Source organism: Telopea speciosissima, chromosome 9 (genome assembly GCF_018873765.1).
Source record: "Telopea speciosissima isolate NSW1024214 ecotype Mountain lineage chromosome 9, Tspe_v1, whole genome shotgun sequence".
NCBI classification, from domain to species: domain Eukaryota; kingdom Viridiplantae; phylum Streptophyta; class Magnoliopsida; order Proteales; family Proteaceae; genus Telopea; species Telopea speciosissima.
Window position 1 is genome coordinate 2,668,199 of NC_057924.1, and position 17,056 is coordinate 2,685,254.

A 17,056-nucleotide genomic window follows, 5' to 3' on the forward strand; every position below is an offset into this window, starting at 1 on the left:
TGTAAACACAAGGTTAAGAAAAAAATAGCGAAACAATCCATTTCACTCTTCGTCATGCTGTATGGAAGGACCCTATATATAAATAGACACAATTAAATCGTAAAATAAAAAACACATCAAAATCATAAAAATATATCAAATAAAGCTCATATTGCATTTCATGCATTGCAGGTATTTATCAAACTACATTGAAGTATTGAACCAATGTGCATCAGTTATCCCATTTTTTCAATTATTTTCATTTAATTTTTTATTTTCCAAAAAATAAAAACAATTGAAATAATATAAAAAAATTAAAAAAATGCATCAATCTAAGTATATGATGCATTTTATTCATTACAGGTATTAATCAAACTACATTGAACCAATTTGCATCAATTATCTCATTTTTTAAACTATTTTAATAATTTTTATCCATAAAATGACAGAAAAAATTGAAAAAAAATACATCAATCCAAGGTTAATGATGCATTTCATTCATTACAGGTTTTTCAAACTACATTGAAGTAATTTGCATGAAAAACCCTTGGTTTTTTTTTTCCATTATTTTGAAATTCCTGAAAATAGGAAAAAAATATAAAAAATACAGAAAAATTGCTTCAATAGTTTCATTTCATATATCTGATGTCTAATGTTTGTAACAAACATATAAATTTCCCAATTCATATCCCTTGTTTTCTGTAAGAAAAAAAATTTCCATGTAAATTCGATTTTCTTGGAAATTTCAAGAATCAATGCACAAATTCATGCTTCTACCAAAAAAAAAATAAAAAATGCACAAATTCATGCAATAGTTCATGTTTAATGCAGTGATTTAGTTAGTTTTACTTAATTCTACTCAGCCATAGCGAAAAACAGGAGCAAAAATTTCAAGATCTTTGAAACTTACTTGTTTTGCTCACTGTTCCTTCAATCTAAGATTCTGATGGTTGTCAAAACTGAAGTTTGTTTGCAGAATTAGAATCTCTTTTCCGTGTTGATTCAAAGCCCCAAATCACAAATTTGAAAGAAACACAAATGGAGGGTCTAAAATTTGATTTTAGGTTGAGAAAACCAGTCCACTTTTGGTCTCTAGTTCTTGAACTAGACCTTAAAGTCGAGTTTAATGGGACTTATCAATATGTATCGATAAGTATCTTAAATATCAAGCCATATCGGCCGGTACGGTATGATACCTTTGTTTAAACAAAGTATTGTATCGATACCGACAGATACCAATATGTATCGGCTGATACAATATGATACGGTCCGATAGTTTAAACCTTGCATGCAGGGAGTGGGTGGGTGGGTGGGTGGGTGTTGTTGTGTATTGATATACATTGTTGTAGCCCTTAACAACTCGAGCTTTTGGATAAGCGGTTGTAACAACTCTGAATATATTTTTCTATGAATGCTTTTATTTTTTTAGGTCAGAATTGCGAAGCATAGTAGTCCTATCCTTGGGTGAATAACTCACTTTATTTTAAAGAATTTGAAGTAAGAATAGTACAACTGGTATGCTAGCCAGACAACCAACAAAAGCCAAAACAAATAAATAAGAGCAGTTCATTCTCCCCCCCTTTTTTTTTTATTTATCCCGAATATTACCTAGGACCCGGGCCAGCCCCTAGAATTTTATTAATATCCAAAATTAATAAAAGAATACAAGGGGGGGGGGGACATTCCACCTTACCCCAACCCAAGGAGCAAAACCACTCTTGGCCTCTGAAAACAACCTCCCAAACCCATACAGATATGAAAACAAAACACAAGTGCTAATTTCTGAGAATAGGCAAACCAGTCTTGTCCTCCCTTAGAATACGCTGTAATTCACCCGTAGGCAGACAGCCCTGCTGGAGAGTGATAGATGACCCAGAATCACAAGCAAGATTAGCCAACCAATCAGCCGCCCTGTTACTTTCTTGATAAGCAAAGGACATGTAAGCCCAAGTAGAAGAAAGCAAGGCCAAAACCTCCTGGAACCAATACCAACCCTTCCATAAGTTACATCTCTTGTTGTTAACCATTCTGACAGTGGATGCGGAATCCGAGTTAACCACTAAATCAAAGAAACCTAATTCCTGGCAAAGAATCAACCGTCCCTCAAGGCTCTTAGCTCAGTAATCGAATTAGTGCAAACACCATAAAAGTGAGAGAAAGCTGCCAGGACTACACCATTCGAGTCCCTAATGACCCCTCCACCCTCCCATAGCTTGGATTACCCCTACAAGCACCATCCACATTAAGCTTTACTGAGGCAAAAGGCGGACACCAATAAACTGGGATAGGGCATTTCAGCTGGGGTGGTGGAGCCAAGAGGCCAAAACATTGAAGAATTAAGCCGTCTCTAGAGGATCCCAACCGACCAACCTTGGAGGGCAACAGAACATCTTTCATCCAGGCTTTAATGCGCTCAACTATTAAACTAGCAGTACGCATATTTTCCCATGCCCTCTATTATTTCTCTCCTTCCAAAGCTCCCAAACAATCAAAGAAGGCAAGATCCCTGTGATATAAGCACTTAGGCTTTACAACTCGCCAAATCTTGCCTAAGGGAAACCCGACTTCTGACATCCTGTGAGGGAAGAGCAGAGATGTAAAAAATACGAGAAAAGTAGCCCCACACCTTGGAAGCCGTTCCACCAAAAACCAGACAGTGATCAGTAGTCTTCCTCCTTGGACTCCCACAACAGTTGCATTTGGAAGCCAAGGGAATACCAACCGACATTAAAGAAGCATCTGTGGGGATCTTTCCATTGATGAGTTGCCAAGAAAAAAAGGCCATCTTCAAGAGTACAGATTGATTCCAAATCCACTTAGCATAGGATATCACAGGTGATACACTCCGCACTTCATTCCAAGCTGACTTAGTTGTGAAAAAACCATTAGTAGAAGGGGCTCACACTAGAACATCATCTCTATCTGAGAGCAAAATTACCAAGAGTAATGCTATCTCTTATTGATGCTGAATCATTGAAGGTGGCCAAGAAAAAAAGACCACCTTCAAGGGTACAGATTGATTCCAAATCCACTTAGCATAGGATATCACAGGTGATACACTCCGCACTTCATTCCAAGCCGACTTAGTTGTGAAAAAACCATCAGTAGAAGGGGCCCACACTAGAACATCATCTCTATTTGAGAGAGCAAAATTACCAAGAGTAATGCTATCTCTTATTGATGCTGAATCATTGTGATTTAAAATGTCCTGCCTCCAGGTGCCGTCCTCCCCCAAAGCATCCTTGACACACAACTCCGTATCAACCAGAAGGCCATTGTCAACATAGTCAATCAGAGGGCCTGCCCCAGCCCAATTATCAAGCCAGAAGGAAATATTGCCAGAGCCAAGCAACCATCTTGATTTATCCATCAAGAACCCCTTAAAAGCCAGAGTATTACGCCAAGACCTTGAGCCAACCCCATGCGACCCAACCAGAGCAACATGGTAATTTTTAAAGCACTTTGCCTGAAAAAATCAGTCCATAGAGAGCGGTCAGCAAGGACCCTCCAAAGGCCCTTAAGCCTGAGGGAGAGGCCAACATCCTCCAGCAACCTAACTCCCAACCCCCCCTCTTCAAGTGGCCTACAGACCTTCCGCCAACACACCCAGTGTTTAGGCAGTTCATTCTCCCTAAACAATTACAAAAAGATCATAATAGATAGAACTCATAGAAGCCAAGATGTTCATCATTAGAAGGGCATCTGGACTACTTAATGCTTTGTGTGGATTGGCTGTTATTTCAAAACTTTATTATGTCTCACTTTCTCATATTGTGCTTCTATTAAGCAATTTTTTTTAATGCTATTTCAGATTCAATGTCAGTGTGGAATCTTCTTAGAGAGTTTCGCATCAGGAAGGTCCACATGGCTGTTGTTCTTAATGAATATGGTGGAACTGTGGGAGTATGTTCATTTCATTGCTGTTTGTTTGAACATCAATGTTTTATATTTTGAAGCTGTCCATACTGCTGGCTTTTTTTATTTCAAAAAATAAATATTCAATTTACATTGCATCGTTGCTGATAGCCAGAAAACTGATAAACAGAACACATAGGTAGTTAGGTGATTAGAGGTAATGTATATGGAGTCGATTTTTTTAGGGTCTTGATATATGTAACAGCTTCAAAAATAAATTTCACGATCCCTGCTGAACTGCATCGCCAGGGTATGATGGCTGATCTGTGATGCTACCTGCACCTCCATTCTACCCAAAGTACCATGGTCAGATATGATGACATGCTGTGAGATATTTGTTACATCCTCAAAATATGGAGTGTAGACAATTTCTTTTCCTTTCTATTTTGATTTTATACCCAATTGGGTATGCAGTATGCACCCATTACTTTGAAATGCTCACAAGTTAGGCAGATAGGTCTGACTTGTTCTTTATATTTTACCAATTCATTCCAAAGTCACCCTATGCTTTAGGTTCACACTTGGTTCTCATAGACAGGTAGCTCCAAATTGAGTCCAGAATTCACAGATTTTGTTTAGTGAAGACTTCTATTTCCTAAAATTTTGGCCCTATCATCCCAGTTGATTGTCATTTTTCTTGGAAGTTCCACCGTTAGACAGCAATGTTCACTTGAGAATCTGTTTTGCACCTCTATGTATATTATTGGCAACTTATTTGCAGGGAATGCCACATTTTATCTGTTGAAACCTTATGAGATTTGTCTTCTCTTTTGTGGGTGAAGCAGATAGTAACTCTGGAAGATGTTGTTGAAGAAATTGTTGGTGAAATCTTTGATGAGAATGATTCAAAGGTAAGACTTGAAGTAGGTTTTGTCTGCATTTGTGTAGCAGTGATGCAATGACTTAGTTTACCTTTGCTTGATTGTCCTCTTGGTGGGGATTCTTACCAAACCTACAAGGTATGGGCCCAAGTGTTGGTGCTTTATCATCAGAAATCCTTGTTGATAACAATACTCTAATTTTCCTTGTGACAGGCTAATACTCTATCACCTTGACTATGACATGATCTGATGTAGGATCAAGGAATGGCATAATCAAACAGAAATGTATGTTCATATATATATATAATGGACTAAAATCTAGAATGTAGATTGTAAAACAATGAAACCATAAGAAATAATAAATATAGAATATAATGGTAAAATTCTAGTTTGCTAGACGAACAAAATTTATTATGCAATCTATAAATAGTGGGCAATTGAGTTGGCTATAGGCAAATAATTCTGTGACTTGAACATGACGTAAGTATTCTGTAAAAGTCAGCAATTGAGTTGGCTATAGGCAAATAATTCTGTGACTTGAACATGACGTAAGTATTCTGTAAAAGCCGATAGTTCAAACTTGAAGAGGGTGGCCTAAGGTGGAGAATAAATACTTCAGAATTTTCTTGATTGATGAAATTTATAGAAATTGCTGTGGCTATGCTCTGAATAAAGAGTACAGAAGAAAATAAATAATGAAAGGAGTTATGAAGGACTGGAGTTCATATCCCAAAGACTGGAAGGAAGTACTAGTGTAGCATTAGGAAAGCAATTGGCCTAGAGTATAGGTGCTGTTATGAGAATTTGGAGAGTTAACAGATACTGTTTATAAGAATTAAAACTCCAAGTAGTACTACAAGTTGCAGGTGAGAGTGTTTTAGGGGTCAAATTGGAGCTAGGGTTTCAGGGATTAAAGAATCAAGGAAAAATATGCTACAACTGATGAGAAAATAGGCCTTATAGAAGGTTAATGGTAGAAGGTTCTGTTATAGCTTTGAAGATAACTGAAAATCATGGGTGAGAGACTGCATGATCGGTCAATGTTTAAGCAAGTTTAATGTTATTTTGATAAAGTACTAGAGAAATGGCCTTGAAGAAATGGTCAATATCAAATCTATAGCTTCCCATGCCAAAAATGTAATTTTGATGAACTGCAACCTTGCTCAAAGAAAGCCCCATCTTGGTTATCTTAGCAGATATTCACACAAAGTGCTGGTAAACTGTGGTTGCACCTGGTGTGAATTTGCTGTGTAGTTTCCTTTTGATTGCTTAGAAGGCATCAACTTCTACATCTCTGTGTGTAGTTAATGCATAGTAGACAATTTAGCAAACTTCCCTTTACCGCAAATCTGGACTGTGTCCTTCAACATTATATTATCTTGACTTATGAAACTGCAGTTGTGTTTGCTTTTATTTTTTTTTCTTATATGGCTTTCCATAAGACAGGAGGAGATCCAGAAAAAAACGGGTTATGTTGCTATGCGAGGAGAGGGAATTTTTGATGTTGATGCAAATACATCAATAGATCAACTCTCTGAAGACCTAAATGTCAAAATGCCAGAGGTTAAAGTATCGGTAGCTAATTTTTTACTTTCTCTTTTGTTATTTTGGGATTTCCTTTTTCTTGCATGTTGGATGTGATTATCCTTTTACTTATCGATTCAGTTGTTGTTAGTTTTATAAGAGGTTGTCAACCGAAGTTATATGCCACATAGTATTCTTGTTTTCCTGTCTAATAAGTAAAATCTTATATACGAGGTAGAATCATTTCAAGGAATACACTGATGCCAAGGAAACTAAAGTTGTGTGAGAGAGAAGGGATTAGTCAACAACTTTCTTTTGTTGCTTATCCAAAATATCGAAGGTATATATGAAAACTAGTAGTTGTCACTATGAACAAGGATACTTTTGTTCATGATCTACACCCATTCTTCAGCTCACGCTGTGGTTCCACCTTTAGAAACACTTCCTTAAAGTGTTAGTAATATCAAATGGGCATTTGGTATCATTAATATCCCTGCTTTTGCTTCCTTCTACTTTTTGGTACAAGTTCTATGGAACCAAAATTTGTTCCTATATAATTATCAAGACAAATTTCATTGGTCTAGAAAAGTTATCCTTTCATTGATGAATGGAGTTTGGAAGAATTGTTCTTAATGTCAGAAAGTATTTTATGCTTAAATCCGTTCCTGCTCTCTCAGGAATATGAGATTCTAATAATTAAAGAACAAAAGAGTTTAATGGCTGCTGAGAGCAAAGGAGATTACGCTTCTACTTTAGTAATTACCTACTCTCCCTACTTGATTGTTTGAATTGTAGGACCTTCTTAAAATAAAGAATTATAATTATATTTTTGAATCAATGAATGCTTATGATTTCTTTTGTGTGTCAATAAAAATATTTTCAAGAAATCAAGTCAAATGCGTAAGTGTAAAATAGTTTTAAAACTTCTAGTTCTCCACAAAAACTATTTCTTGAGAGTATAAAAGCCAGATCTGGTTTATTTAAGCAGTTGGGACAGTTTAGTTGTTGAGTTCTTTGGCACTTTATGAGCTTAAGCTGTGGTTTGGATCTGGGCTCATTTCTTCACTTCACCAAATTTTAGAACTGGTGCTTGACTAGAAGGGAGATAAAAGGCCTCCTCATGAATTTCATAAAGCTCCTTTTGTCTCAACTAGGGAAAAAAAAAGTTTCCTGGAAATTAATTTTTATTTTATAAATGTGTCCTTTTTTTTTGTTTGTACATGATGGAGCATATTTGTGCATGGTTGGGTGGGGAAAAGAATCCAGCCATATGATATGGGTGGTGTGTTCCATGGGTGACAAATGTAACATTGACCAAGTTTCCACCACTTTTTTGGGTAATTGGAAAACATTGTCCATAAAAATGAATGAGTCGTTCTATACAGCACGATGAAGAGTGAATCAACTCTCTATACTATTTTTTTTTTATCATCCTCATTAAGTCTATTTACTGACTTGGAGTGGAGTAAGGGTGTCAAAATGGAACCGGAACCGACCGTTTACAATTGAACCGCTCCACAGAAAAATGATCTGGTTTTGATTTTATAGAATTCTCTTTCCGGTTCGGTTTTGATTTGCACCGTAAAACTGCGGTTCTAAACCGAATAGAAACCGGTACCTCTTACTCGAATACTAGCCCATGCATCAATTGGATTAATTAATAAACAACAATTATTCCAACATACTTGAAACATAAAATAAGTAGAATGTCTTGGGTTAACTATATATTATATTTGTTCAAGTACAAATTGAAAATGATGGATGATATTAAAATGGATTAACAAAACCCTATTTGCTAATAGAAGACATAGTTTGTTTATCATGTGAGAGTGGAGAAGAAAAAAAAATGGAAAAAAAAAAAGAATAGGAAAGGAAAAGGACGGATGAAGATGGGAAGTTTTTTATTTTTTATTTTTTATCACATAGGCATGGGTAATATGATGAGTGAGGGAGACCGGGGGAGAATGGAAAACATAGGAATATAAACGCTTTGAAAACCAAGGTTGTCTTCATTACTGTTTCCCAAAACCGACAGTACACAAACCGCATGTAATCCGGTTGTGAATCGGATAACGAAAACTGAATAGAAACCGGTAAAACCGGACCATATGCAAAACGATTCTGATTTTAGCTGATTCCTAATCCGGTTCGGTTTTTATTTCACCTTATCAAAATGTAAACCGCACCGATTGACACCCTCAGAGTGGAGGGACAGAATTAGTAAATCCACTCATCAATTGTGATGGAATCTTGTAGAGAGGAGAGTACGAGAGTGGAATGAAGCTGACACCGAATCAGCCAAACCTGTTCACATACTCCAACAACCATGACCTGTTGTTGGCCACCCATGACTTGAGTGCTAGCTGGTTTCAATGTAGGCACATTGGCGAGAGAGAGAGAGAGAGAGAGAGAAAAAGCACCTGGCAGCCATGGGAGGAGTAGAATCGTGTCTCTGTTTATTGCTGATTGATCTTGTGGACTATGATTCATTCTTTATTGATGTCTATGGCACTGTCAGCATTTTCTACCTTGCTTCTGCCTACACTATTGATCTTGTTTTTGATCCCAGAATCAGGGGCAGCTCTCCAGTGATTAACACTCCCGATCTCAAACTGAAAACTATGGCCTCCAGCTGAAGAAGACAAAAGGTCAATCATGTCGTCACCTATTTGTATGTTTGATTAGCTTAGGGGGAAAGTTTCACTGGATGTGAGCCCTGCATCAATGCAGCTACAAGAAAGACATGACAGCATAGCAAGAGAAACTGGAGGCCAGTGATGGCAGGGAGCAGAGGACAGGGCGGTGGCTGGAGGGTGGGTGCGGAGACAGGAGTCCCGGGGATGGAGACGAGAGACTGGGGGTAGGGGTTCACAGGAAAGGGGAGTCAGTGGCCAAAGAAGAGAGGGAATGGAAGGTTGGGGTGGAGTTGGGGGCGGGGGTGGGTTAGGGGCGCAACAGTTGGCAATGGAGGGGTGTTGCAGGGAGTGGGGGGAATGGGAGAGCGGGAGAGATAGGGAGCAGAGGGCGGGGGGGGGGGGGAGGGGGGAGGGGGAATGGAGCGAACTCACGGGGAAGGGGGTGTGGGAGGGAGAAGAGTTGGGGAGAAAGAGAGAGAGAGCGATGGAGAGGGCAGTGCGGAGGTGGGGGGTGGAGGTCTCTGGTTTTGATCAAACATGTGGGGAGAGCAGAGGGTTGCAGAGTAGGAGGTGAAGTGGAGCAGTTCGAAGGTGGAGAAGAAATTTGGGTCTTTCTTGCAGGGAAGTGCTTGAGCCGTGACGACTGTTCTTACTTGTAAATCACATGTACAACTATTGCTCTGGATTGCCGATGGGAGACCGGAGGGTGATTGGGGGCTCATGATAGAGGGGAAGGCGGAGGTGGGGGAGGGAGCAGAGGATGGAGAGAGAGAGAGAGGGCACTGAAGCTGGAGACAGAGACGAGAGGGACAAAGATGCAGAGGAAGTCTATGTCCGAACTGGCAGAGAGAGGAGAAAAACGATTTGGTGATTAAATAGGATTTTACGAGCGTTACCCTCCACTAAATTGAAAACAAAAGCATTTGTGAGGGTAAGAAAATCGTAGTGAAGTGAATTGTTTCACTGGGCGTAGTGACACGGAAGAAAACCCAAAATGAATTGGAAGATCTCAAATTTTGTATTTCACTTCAGTAAAATAATTTCTGGGTCCTTTTTTTTTTTGGGGGGGGGGGGGTGGAGGTGGTAACTTTCTTTGCTTTTAAGACAATTCCCATTTAATAATTTCCATTGAATCACCATTAGACTTGAAGAATCCATCTCAGACAGACATTATCAGGTGGATCACAGTTTTGACCGGTGCATTTGGCATATAATCCACAATTCTAACTTTTTTCTGTTAAAAGTTTTAGGAGTTGCTTTCATCCTATGACTGTTGTCTTGATATCAGTTAAATCACGATAAGAATCCAAACTGATTGGAGAACAGACAAGAAAATGATTGTAAGACATAATCCTGGTGGGTCATTGATTCATAGACCATAGTCATCCTGGTTAAGTATAGTTTACCTTTGTGCCCCTTCACAATCCACCATGATTATGTCCTCTTCTAGAGTCTATGGATCTTGAACTACCCTGTCATGTACTAGTCTTTCATCCTGACTTTTAATCTGACTGAGATCATGATTGCTAACATGGTTGCGCATACAAAGTACATGGCATATATTGAGTTGGGAATCTCCTTGAGGAAGTGCTTTCCATAGTTTTGGTGGCTGTTGATTGGGCTGCAGTCCTTCAATCCTGAAAGGATTGGGAGGCAGTTGTTGCTGCTCTAGATCTTACGTGGGTATTTGAATGGGCTGCCCTTATGCCTTTGCTTCATATTAGCTGGGAATTGAGCAGGTAAAAGCTACAACCATTCAACCCTGACTGGCAGAAATTGCTAGCCTTGATGCAATTCCTTCGTCGGGAATAGTAGGCTGGGCCCCATAGGGTTGAGAAGGACCACTCTTACTCCATTTCTTCCCAAGTAAGAAATGGTGAGCTGTGGGGAATGTTTGGCTGGTGAGAGACATCACTTAGTCAAGAGAAACTCAAGAAATGGTTGTGCGTACAAGTCCATGCCTTATTTGTCTGTGTATTATTTTGTATAGTTAGCCATAACTGTTTTGCTATTCTCTCTCTCTCTCTCTCTCTCTCTCTCTCTCCATATACACCCGCATATTCACTTGTACTTTGGTTTAATGGATTCTGACATACACATAATGTCCTCTCCAATCAGGGCCAACAGTACGAGACTGTATCAGGTTTTATCTGTGAGGCATTTGGATATATTCCCAGGACAGGTGAGAGTATCAAAGTGGTACTTGAAAATGCAAATCGCGAGGAGAATGATGAATTTAATGAACCAGAATCTGATCACCATGATCAGAAGGAAAAATATCATATTTTTAAACTTGAGGTATGGCTTATAACGATAGTGTAGATGATGTTGTTTGATACTTTGACTAGAGCGTATTGTTCATTTTTCATGACATTTCTTCAAATTTATTTAGCATGGTTTACAATCGGGCTATGTCTTCAATTACTCCATCATGGTAGATTTCTGTCCGATACTCGTTTCTGCTTTCATTTTGATCCTTGAATAAATTTCGTGAAAATCAATTAAGTGAAGATAACAAGTAGAAGGATCCAAAACTAAAACCCTGGGGATATAAATGGTAGAGAATTAGCTCTGAGGAGGAGTTTTATGGCCTGAATTATTTGTTTCCTGAATTATTAAGAGTCTGAATTTTTCGGTTGAATTATTCTTTTACCAAATTATTTGCGGACCCTCCCAAAAAATATGCAAATCTTTCGGTGTGATTTTGATTCAAGCAGAATTATTCATATCCCAAATTCTTGGTTTGAGAAATCATGTCTGCCAGAACGACATATCCCATTAGGTTGCCTCAGACAGGTGTATCATGGAATCAAAGGTTTTGCTTGCTTGGATCTCCATGAGGCTAAAGCATTACATCTTCCTAGGTACAAATTAAATGGGACTTGATTGCCAGACCTATAATTTAGTAATCCATCCTTAATTCTCAGAAGTTTTGATTAACAGAATGGAATTGGTAAATGATTTATAAATTGAGTGGTTTGGTGCTATTAAATTGCTAACCATTACATCCTTAACCATCTCTATTTACATAAGTGCATCTCAGATGCCTATCCAACTGTTGACAGTTTGATGGCACCTACATTGGTGGATTCTATGTCACTACAAGTCTACAACACAGAATGTGCTAATATTGAGGAAGACTAGCAATGCAAAAAAGGGTGATTTACGTACTCTACAAACCATCCTTCTATTTACACACTGGCCTTCAATTTTTACCCCCTTTTTTTGCATTTTAAAGCCAATGCATAAGTACCTTACTCTTATTAGTTTCACAAATGTGGAGGGATGGAACGTAGAGTTCCTAGCCATGCCCATTCATATTGCAATTTTATTTTCTTATTTTTTCTATTTGACTTGAATTTAACTTTTAGTTGAGGTTTTTTCAGTTTTTTGTATATGATTGCCTAATTTTTTGGTTCTTTATATTCACTTTCCACTCCTTGATTGTCACTTTAGATTTGTTTCTTTTCTTTTCTTTTTCTTGTTCCTTTTTTTTTTTTTTTGATAAAAAATGATTTCATTTATCAAAAGGTTCACAAGCTATATAGAGCCCCAAAAGCAAGGTTATACAGAATACTGGATTCTAAACACATCTTGACTTCTGTTCTGATGTTTCAAAAAAATTTTAAATGGGGGACCCAGAAAGTCTAATGGTTTTTGTTTTTAAAAACTTTGAAAAGAGGTGTGGGGGTGTGGAAGGGGAGAATGCAAAGCAATTGAAGGTAATCCTTACAGTTCTACAGAACCCGCCAAGGAACACTCAAACATCCATTTAATGGATCGAGATGATCGTAGTCGGGTTAACTTGTTGCAGAAAATTTTGTTAAAATAAATGTGGTTTCCCATAATATAAACTCCCAAATTGTTATATTATCAGTAAATCATCCATATCTTTTTGTGGAGTGGGTTTCATTTGCCTGCATACTGTCAAACAATTGGGATGATTAGGTTTTATTGGAAAAAAACAAATCCTGTATCATCAGCGGCTCTTCTGTATACTGAGTATCATACTAAAATCAAACACAATAGGGGTGACTTCCACCAATACTTTGTTATCATAGTCTAATTTTCTCGTGTGTTGCAGATATTGGCAGGAAATGCGAGGAAGGTAAGTGCTGTCCGATTTGAACGAGTAAACCAGGATAATGCAACATTAGAGACCAAAGAAGTAACTCGCTTGGTACCCAGAATTATGAAAAGGAAATGGCGGGACGATGAAGGCTTGGATAAGGGTGACTACATTGAGATTGCATTTCAGGAGAGATAAGAGGATGGCCTCTCAGTTGATGTAATTGCTGAACATGAAGATGGTTATGATAATAGAAAATAAACAGTAGTTACATACTCCCCATCATCCCTTTCATACAGCAGCAAAAATAGATAAAGAGAGAACAAAAAGAAAGAAAATAACTAGGGAAACTAGGATGTAAGTCTTGTCTACAGATGAAGAGAAGTATCAACGTCAGCATCGTTAAAACTATTCGATGTGTGAATATTGGTTTTATCTCTGAGCCAAAAGTTCAGCAGAGGGGTCTCAACAGCTTGAAAATTGGCATGGTTGACTCGTGAATTGGCTCGATGGGATAGGGAACCTTGTTGAGGTGGCGCAGGAGGAAGTATCAATTCAGAATGGAAGAATAGCTTGGCTGTCTCGAGATGCATGGTTGGAGTGATTCTTTCAGACTCAACAAACAATCTCAAGAGCTCTCTTTCTTCTCTCATCGCTTTCACCCTCTGCAACTTCCTGAACCTCTCCTGCAGGAGAACAATGGAGGAACAGATAGCAGTAGTATCGTTGCTCTGCCTACCCATTGGAGGAACTAGTGTTGTGGTCAAGACTGATAGAAGTAATTTTTTACAGAACCTTAAAATCCTGTGTGCATACATATATAGGAAAATGAAATTGTCATCTAGCACATATATCATTTTTAAGCCTTATAGTGGATTTTGTATAATCTCAAATAGAGTAGAATCAGCAGCTGAGGTTCCAACTCCAAGAAAGTAAGGTTTATATGGTTAATCTAAGGAGTGTGTGGGGTTGGTGGTTGTGAGGAGGGGCCAGAAGCACTATTTATGGGAGAAAAGGGTGACAGAGAAAGTCCAAGGTAAGGTGGAGGTTAGCTTATGGACTGGTGTGTTAGAAGAATATAAGGTTGAGTCTTGCTTTGTTGGCTTGTTTCCAGAACCCTCTGCTGGTAAAGATTTTGATTTTCTTAATATCTCTCTCTCTCTTTTATTAGTGAGTGAATAGAAGTGGAGAGAAGAGATGTTCAGACAAGACAAAAGTTGAGAAGGGAATAATTTTTGGAGTTGATGATGTTTCATTCGAACCCTCATATGAATAAGAGAAATGAAAACCCACCAAGAAGGGCCCACCTGTCTCTCTCTCACTGGTCAGGGAAGAGAGAGAAAACCCATATTCTCACCGGGATTTTTGGGGGCTCACGAAAAAAGAGAGAAAGAGACCTACCCAAGCCTTATCTATTGGCCTTACACTTCCTAACGTTTTCCCTTTGTCTTTGAGTTCATGGAAGGTTATGGCATGGTTTGTAGAAAGCTGTAGATCCTGTAGCCCTGCTGTTGTCGCTACAGATCCCTCCTCCTACAACCCAACATTCCCTGATTTCCCAACATTTTTTTTTTAAATTTTCATTCATTTTAAGCTCTCGATGTTGCTGTGAGCATGGTTTCAAATATCCGTCTTGTCTACCAAATCTATATACGTGGGAGAAAGAATGCTAACCGGTTGCGCACCTAGCATGGCTCTCATGTCTAGACATAGAAATGACTGTCTTGTCCCCATAAGATTTCCACCTTTTCATAGAGCAAGACGGTCATTTCCAAGGGACAGGGCGATGTATGTGTCTAGGTGTGGGAGCCATGCTAGGCATGGTGTGTGCAACCAGTTAGCATTCTCTCATCGTGTATATATATATATATATACATATATGGGGAATAGAACGCTACCCAATTGTGCATCTTGCATGGCGATCATGCCCAAACACAGAATCGCCTTGGGGTGTCTGGAAATTCTACTTTTACATAGGACAAAGTGGTCATTTTCAAGCGCCCCAACATGGTTCTATGTCTAGGTGTGGTTGCCATGCTAAGCGCAGGACCAGATAGCATTATGTTCGATCAGGCTTGTCTGATCTTTGTACGGGAAAACCCTAAAGGGCATTAAAACACCAATTCTGGGGTCCACTCAAGCCGATCCCAATCCGGATCCCGATTCTATGTTTTTAAACCTTGAGGATAGATTTATCTGCTCTGTTCATCAGTTGTCATGCTCCTATTGAAGAAGTCCGACCTCAAATCTGGGCATCAATGATATTCTTAACTGCCTTAACCATGGTTTACTTAAAACGGTTTAGTTTCTAGACCGTTAATATTCTTCTTAGCAAATTCGACTCGGCTGAGTCTAAGCCCGATTCCTATCAATCCAAATCGTCAGATCCATATTTGATCTCTATGGTTCAGGCCGATCCTGGTCAAATCCGGTCCGGCTGAATTGGAATTGGCTGAGGCTGGTTCTGTTGCCGATTTTCAATCGATCATTGGTTCGAAATGGATTTACACACACCCAAAGAAGAATCTTAGTTATGGTGGCCTCCAAATGGCTGTCTTTGATGATCAAACTTGTGATGATCGCTTTTTCATTAGGATTTTCAGTCCTTGGACATTAGACTGAAATTTTACATACAAGTTAAAGATCTGGAGTCTACTTGTTCACAAAATTTAGGTATCTGATCCAATCTATCACTGGGTAGATATTTAGGCCGCTTTAAAAAGATTTACCCTCTTTAAAAATGGTGGACGGTAACTCACCCAATCTTCAAAGGGAAAGAATTTCTTATAAGGACAATATAAGAAGAAATCTGCACGCTACACCAATGATGGGTTGAAAATGATATCATCCATATGGGGTTATATAAGAAGGATATATAGGAACCTGTACAAAGGAGGTGCATAATTCTTTTTCCCATTTTTGAATTTAGTTATTCCATTTGGAAGGTAGATGCAAAGATTCTGAACATTGGATATTTAGGAAATTATATAGATCACTCATTGTGTCAACTTTTAGTCTCAAATTCAATAATTTGCTACATGGCAAACTCTGATTAAGCTGAAACTTGACATACAAGGTTGACAAAATTTCGACGTCATCTAACCAACCGCGTGCCATAGAATATTTGCAGACTAGGTAGGGTTATTTGTTATGTGGTCTGCAAAGACCAGGAAGTCCTCACCCTACGTATGATGATTTTCGTATACAGCTTTAATATTTGCCACATGATGACAGATTAACTGGGGGTTAAGTTCGCCAACTTATCCCCTGAATTAAGCCTTCACAGAGTTTACCTAATGGCAAAATAAAGCTCTAAAAATCCATTAAAAATCTCCCAGTAAAGGTTTTGAAAGATGGCTCAACAAATGGATGACCAAAATCAGACTAGAGGACCCTTTTGTAGTGGAATTTGCTTCCCCTGCATCTACTCCCTCAGGTTCAATGAAAATCTGGGAGGAGCATCATCCCAGTCCATGCAAGTGTGCATTTATATACCACAAGGGCAGAGGGCATACCCAACCTTCAAATAATATCCGCTAATATGATAGAACTGAAGAGATTTAAATGGTCAAATCATTACAAAGGTCTGATTTATAAAAAAAATTTCTAGCTCTCCATTCCTTTCAACTTTTCCCTCAAGAGAGATTTCCTATTAAGTGGAGCATATGATTCAGTTCCTGCACCAAGCCAACCACAGAATCTCTTTCAGTATCAAAGCTTGAAGAGAATGGATGATGTCTTTCACGTTGCATTTTAGTCAACTAGCCATGTCTCCCACCATAACCAAACTATTTCACAGCCTCTCATTTTGACCACATTCCAAATCTCTAATCGATCAAGATTTTTCTTGAACCATGAAAGGAGTTACTGCTGGGGAGCAGGGGGTGGGTACACTATTCATCGGCAAATGGACATTGCATAAAATTATTCTATAGACATTAACCTTCATTTCTAACCCCCTTCCCGATCTCCCACCATGTTCAATCCAAGAGGCAGCCAAATGCTTGGACATTTAGATTTAATGACCAGATACCTATATTGCATTGCCACAACTTTAACTTCAATCTATGGACTATAGAGCATCCAAGGCAAGGGGGACTGTGGATATTGAA

General features: G+C 38.7%; 1 protein-coding gene across 2 annotated transcripts in view; it reads left to right on the forward strand.

Moving 5' to 3' along the window:
- Nucleotides 1-13,954, forward strand: part of LOC122640483 (putative DUF21 domain-containing protein At3g13070, chloroplastic) — a 36,550-nt gene extending 22,596 nt beyond the window's left edge. For both annotated transcript variants that reach the window (XM_043833699.1, XM_043833698.1), the window contains 5 exons: nucleotides 3,791-3,882; nucleotides 4,680-4,745; nucleotides 6,162-6,278; nucleotides 10,994-11,173; nucleotides 12,960-13,954. In XM_043833699.1, the coding sequence (XP_043689634.1) occupies nucleotides 3,791-3,882; nucleotides 4,680-4,745; nucleotides 6,162-6,278; nucleotides 10,994-11,173; nucleotides 12,960-13,142 (638 nt within the window). In that variant the 3' untranslated portion in view covers nucleotides 13,143-13,954. The remainder of the gene's footprint in view (nucleotides 1-3,790; nucleotides 3,883-4,679; nucleotides 4,746-6,161; nucleotides 6,279-10,993; nucleotides 11,174-12,959) is intronic.
- Nucleotides 13,955-17,056: the final 3,102 nt, after the last annotated feature.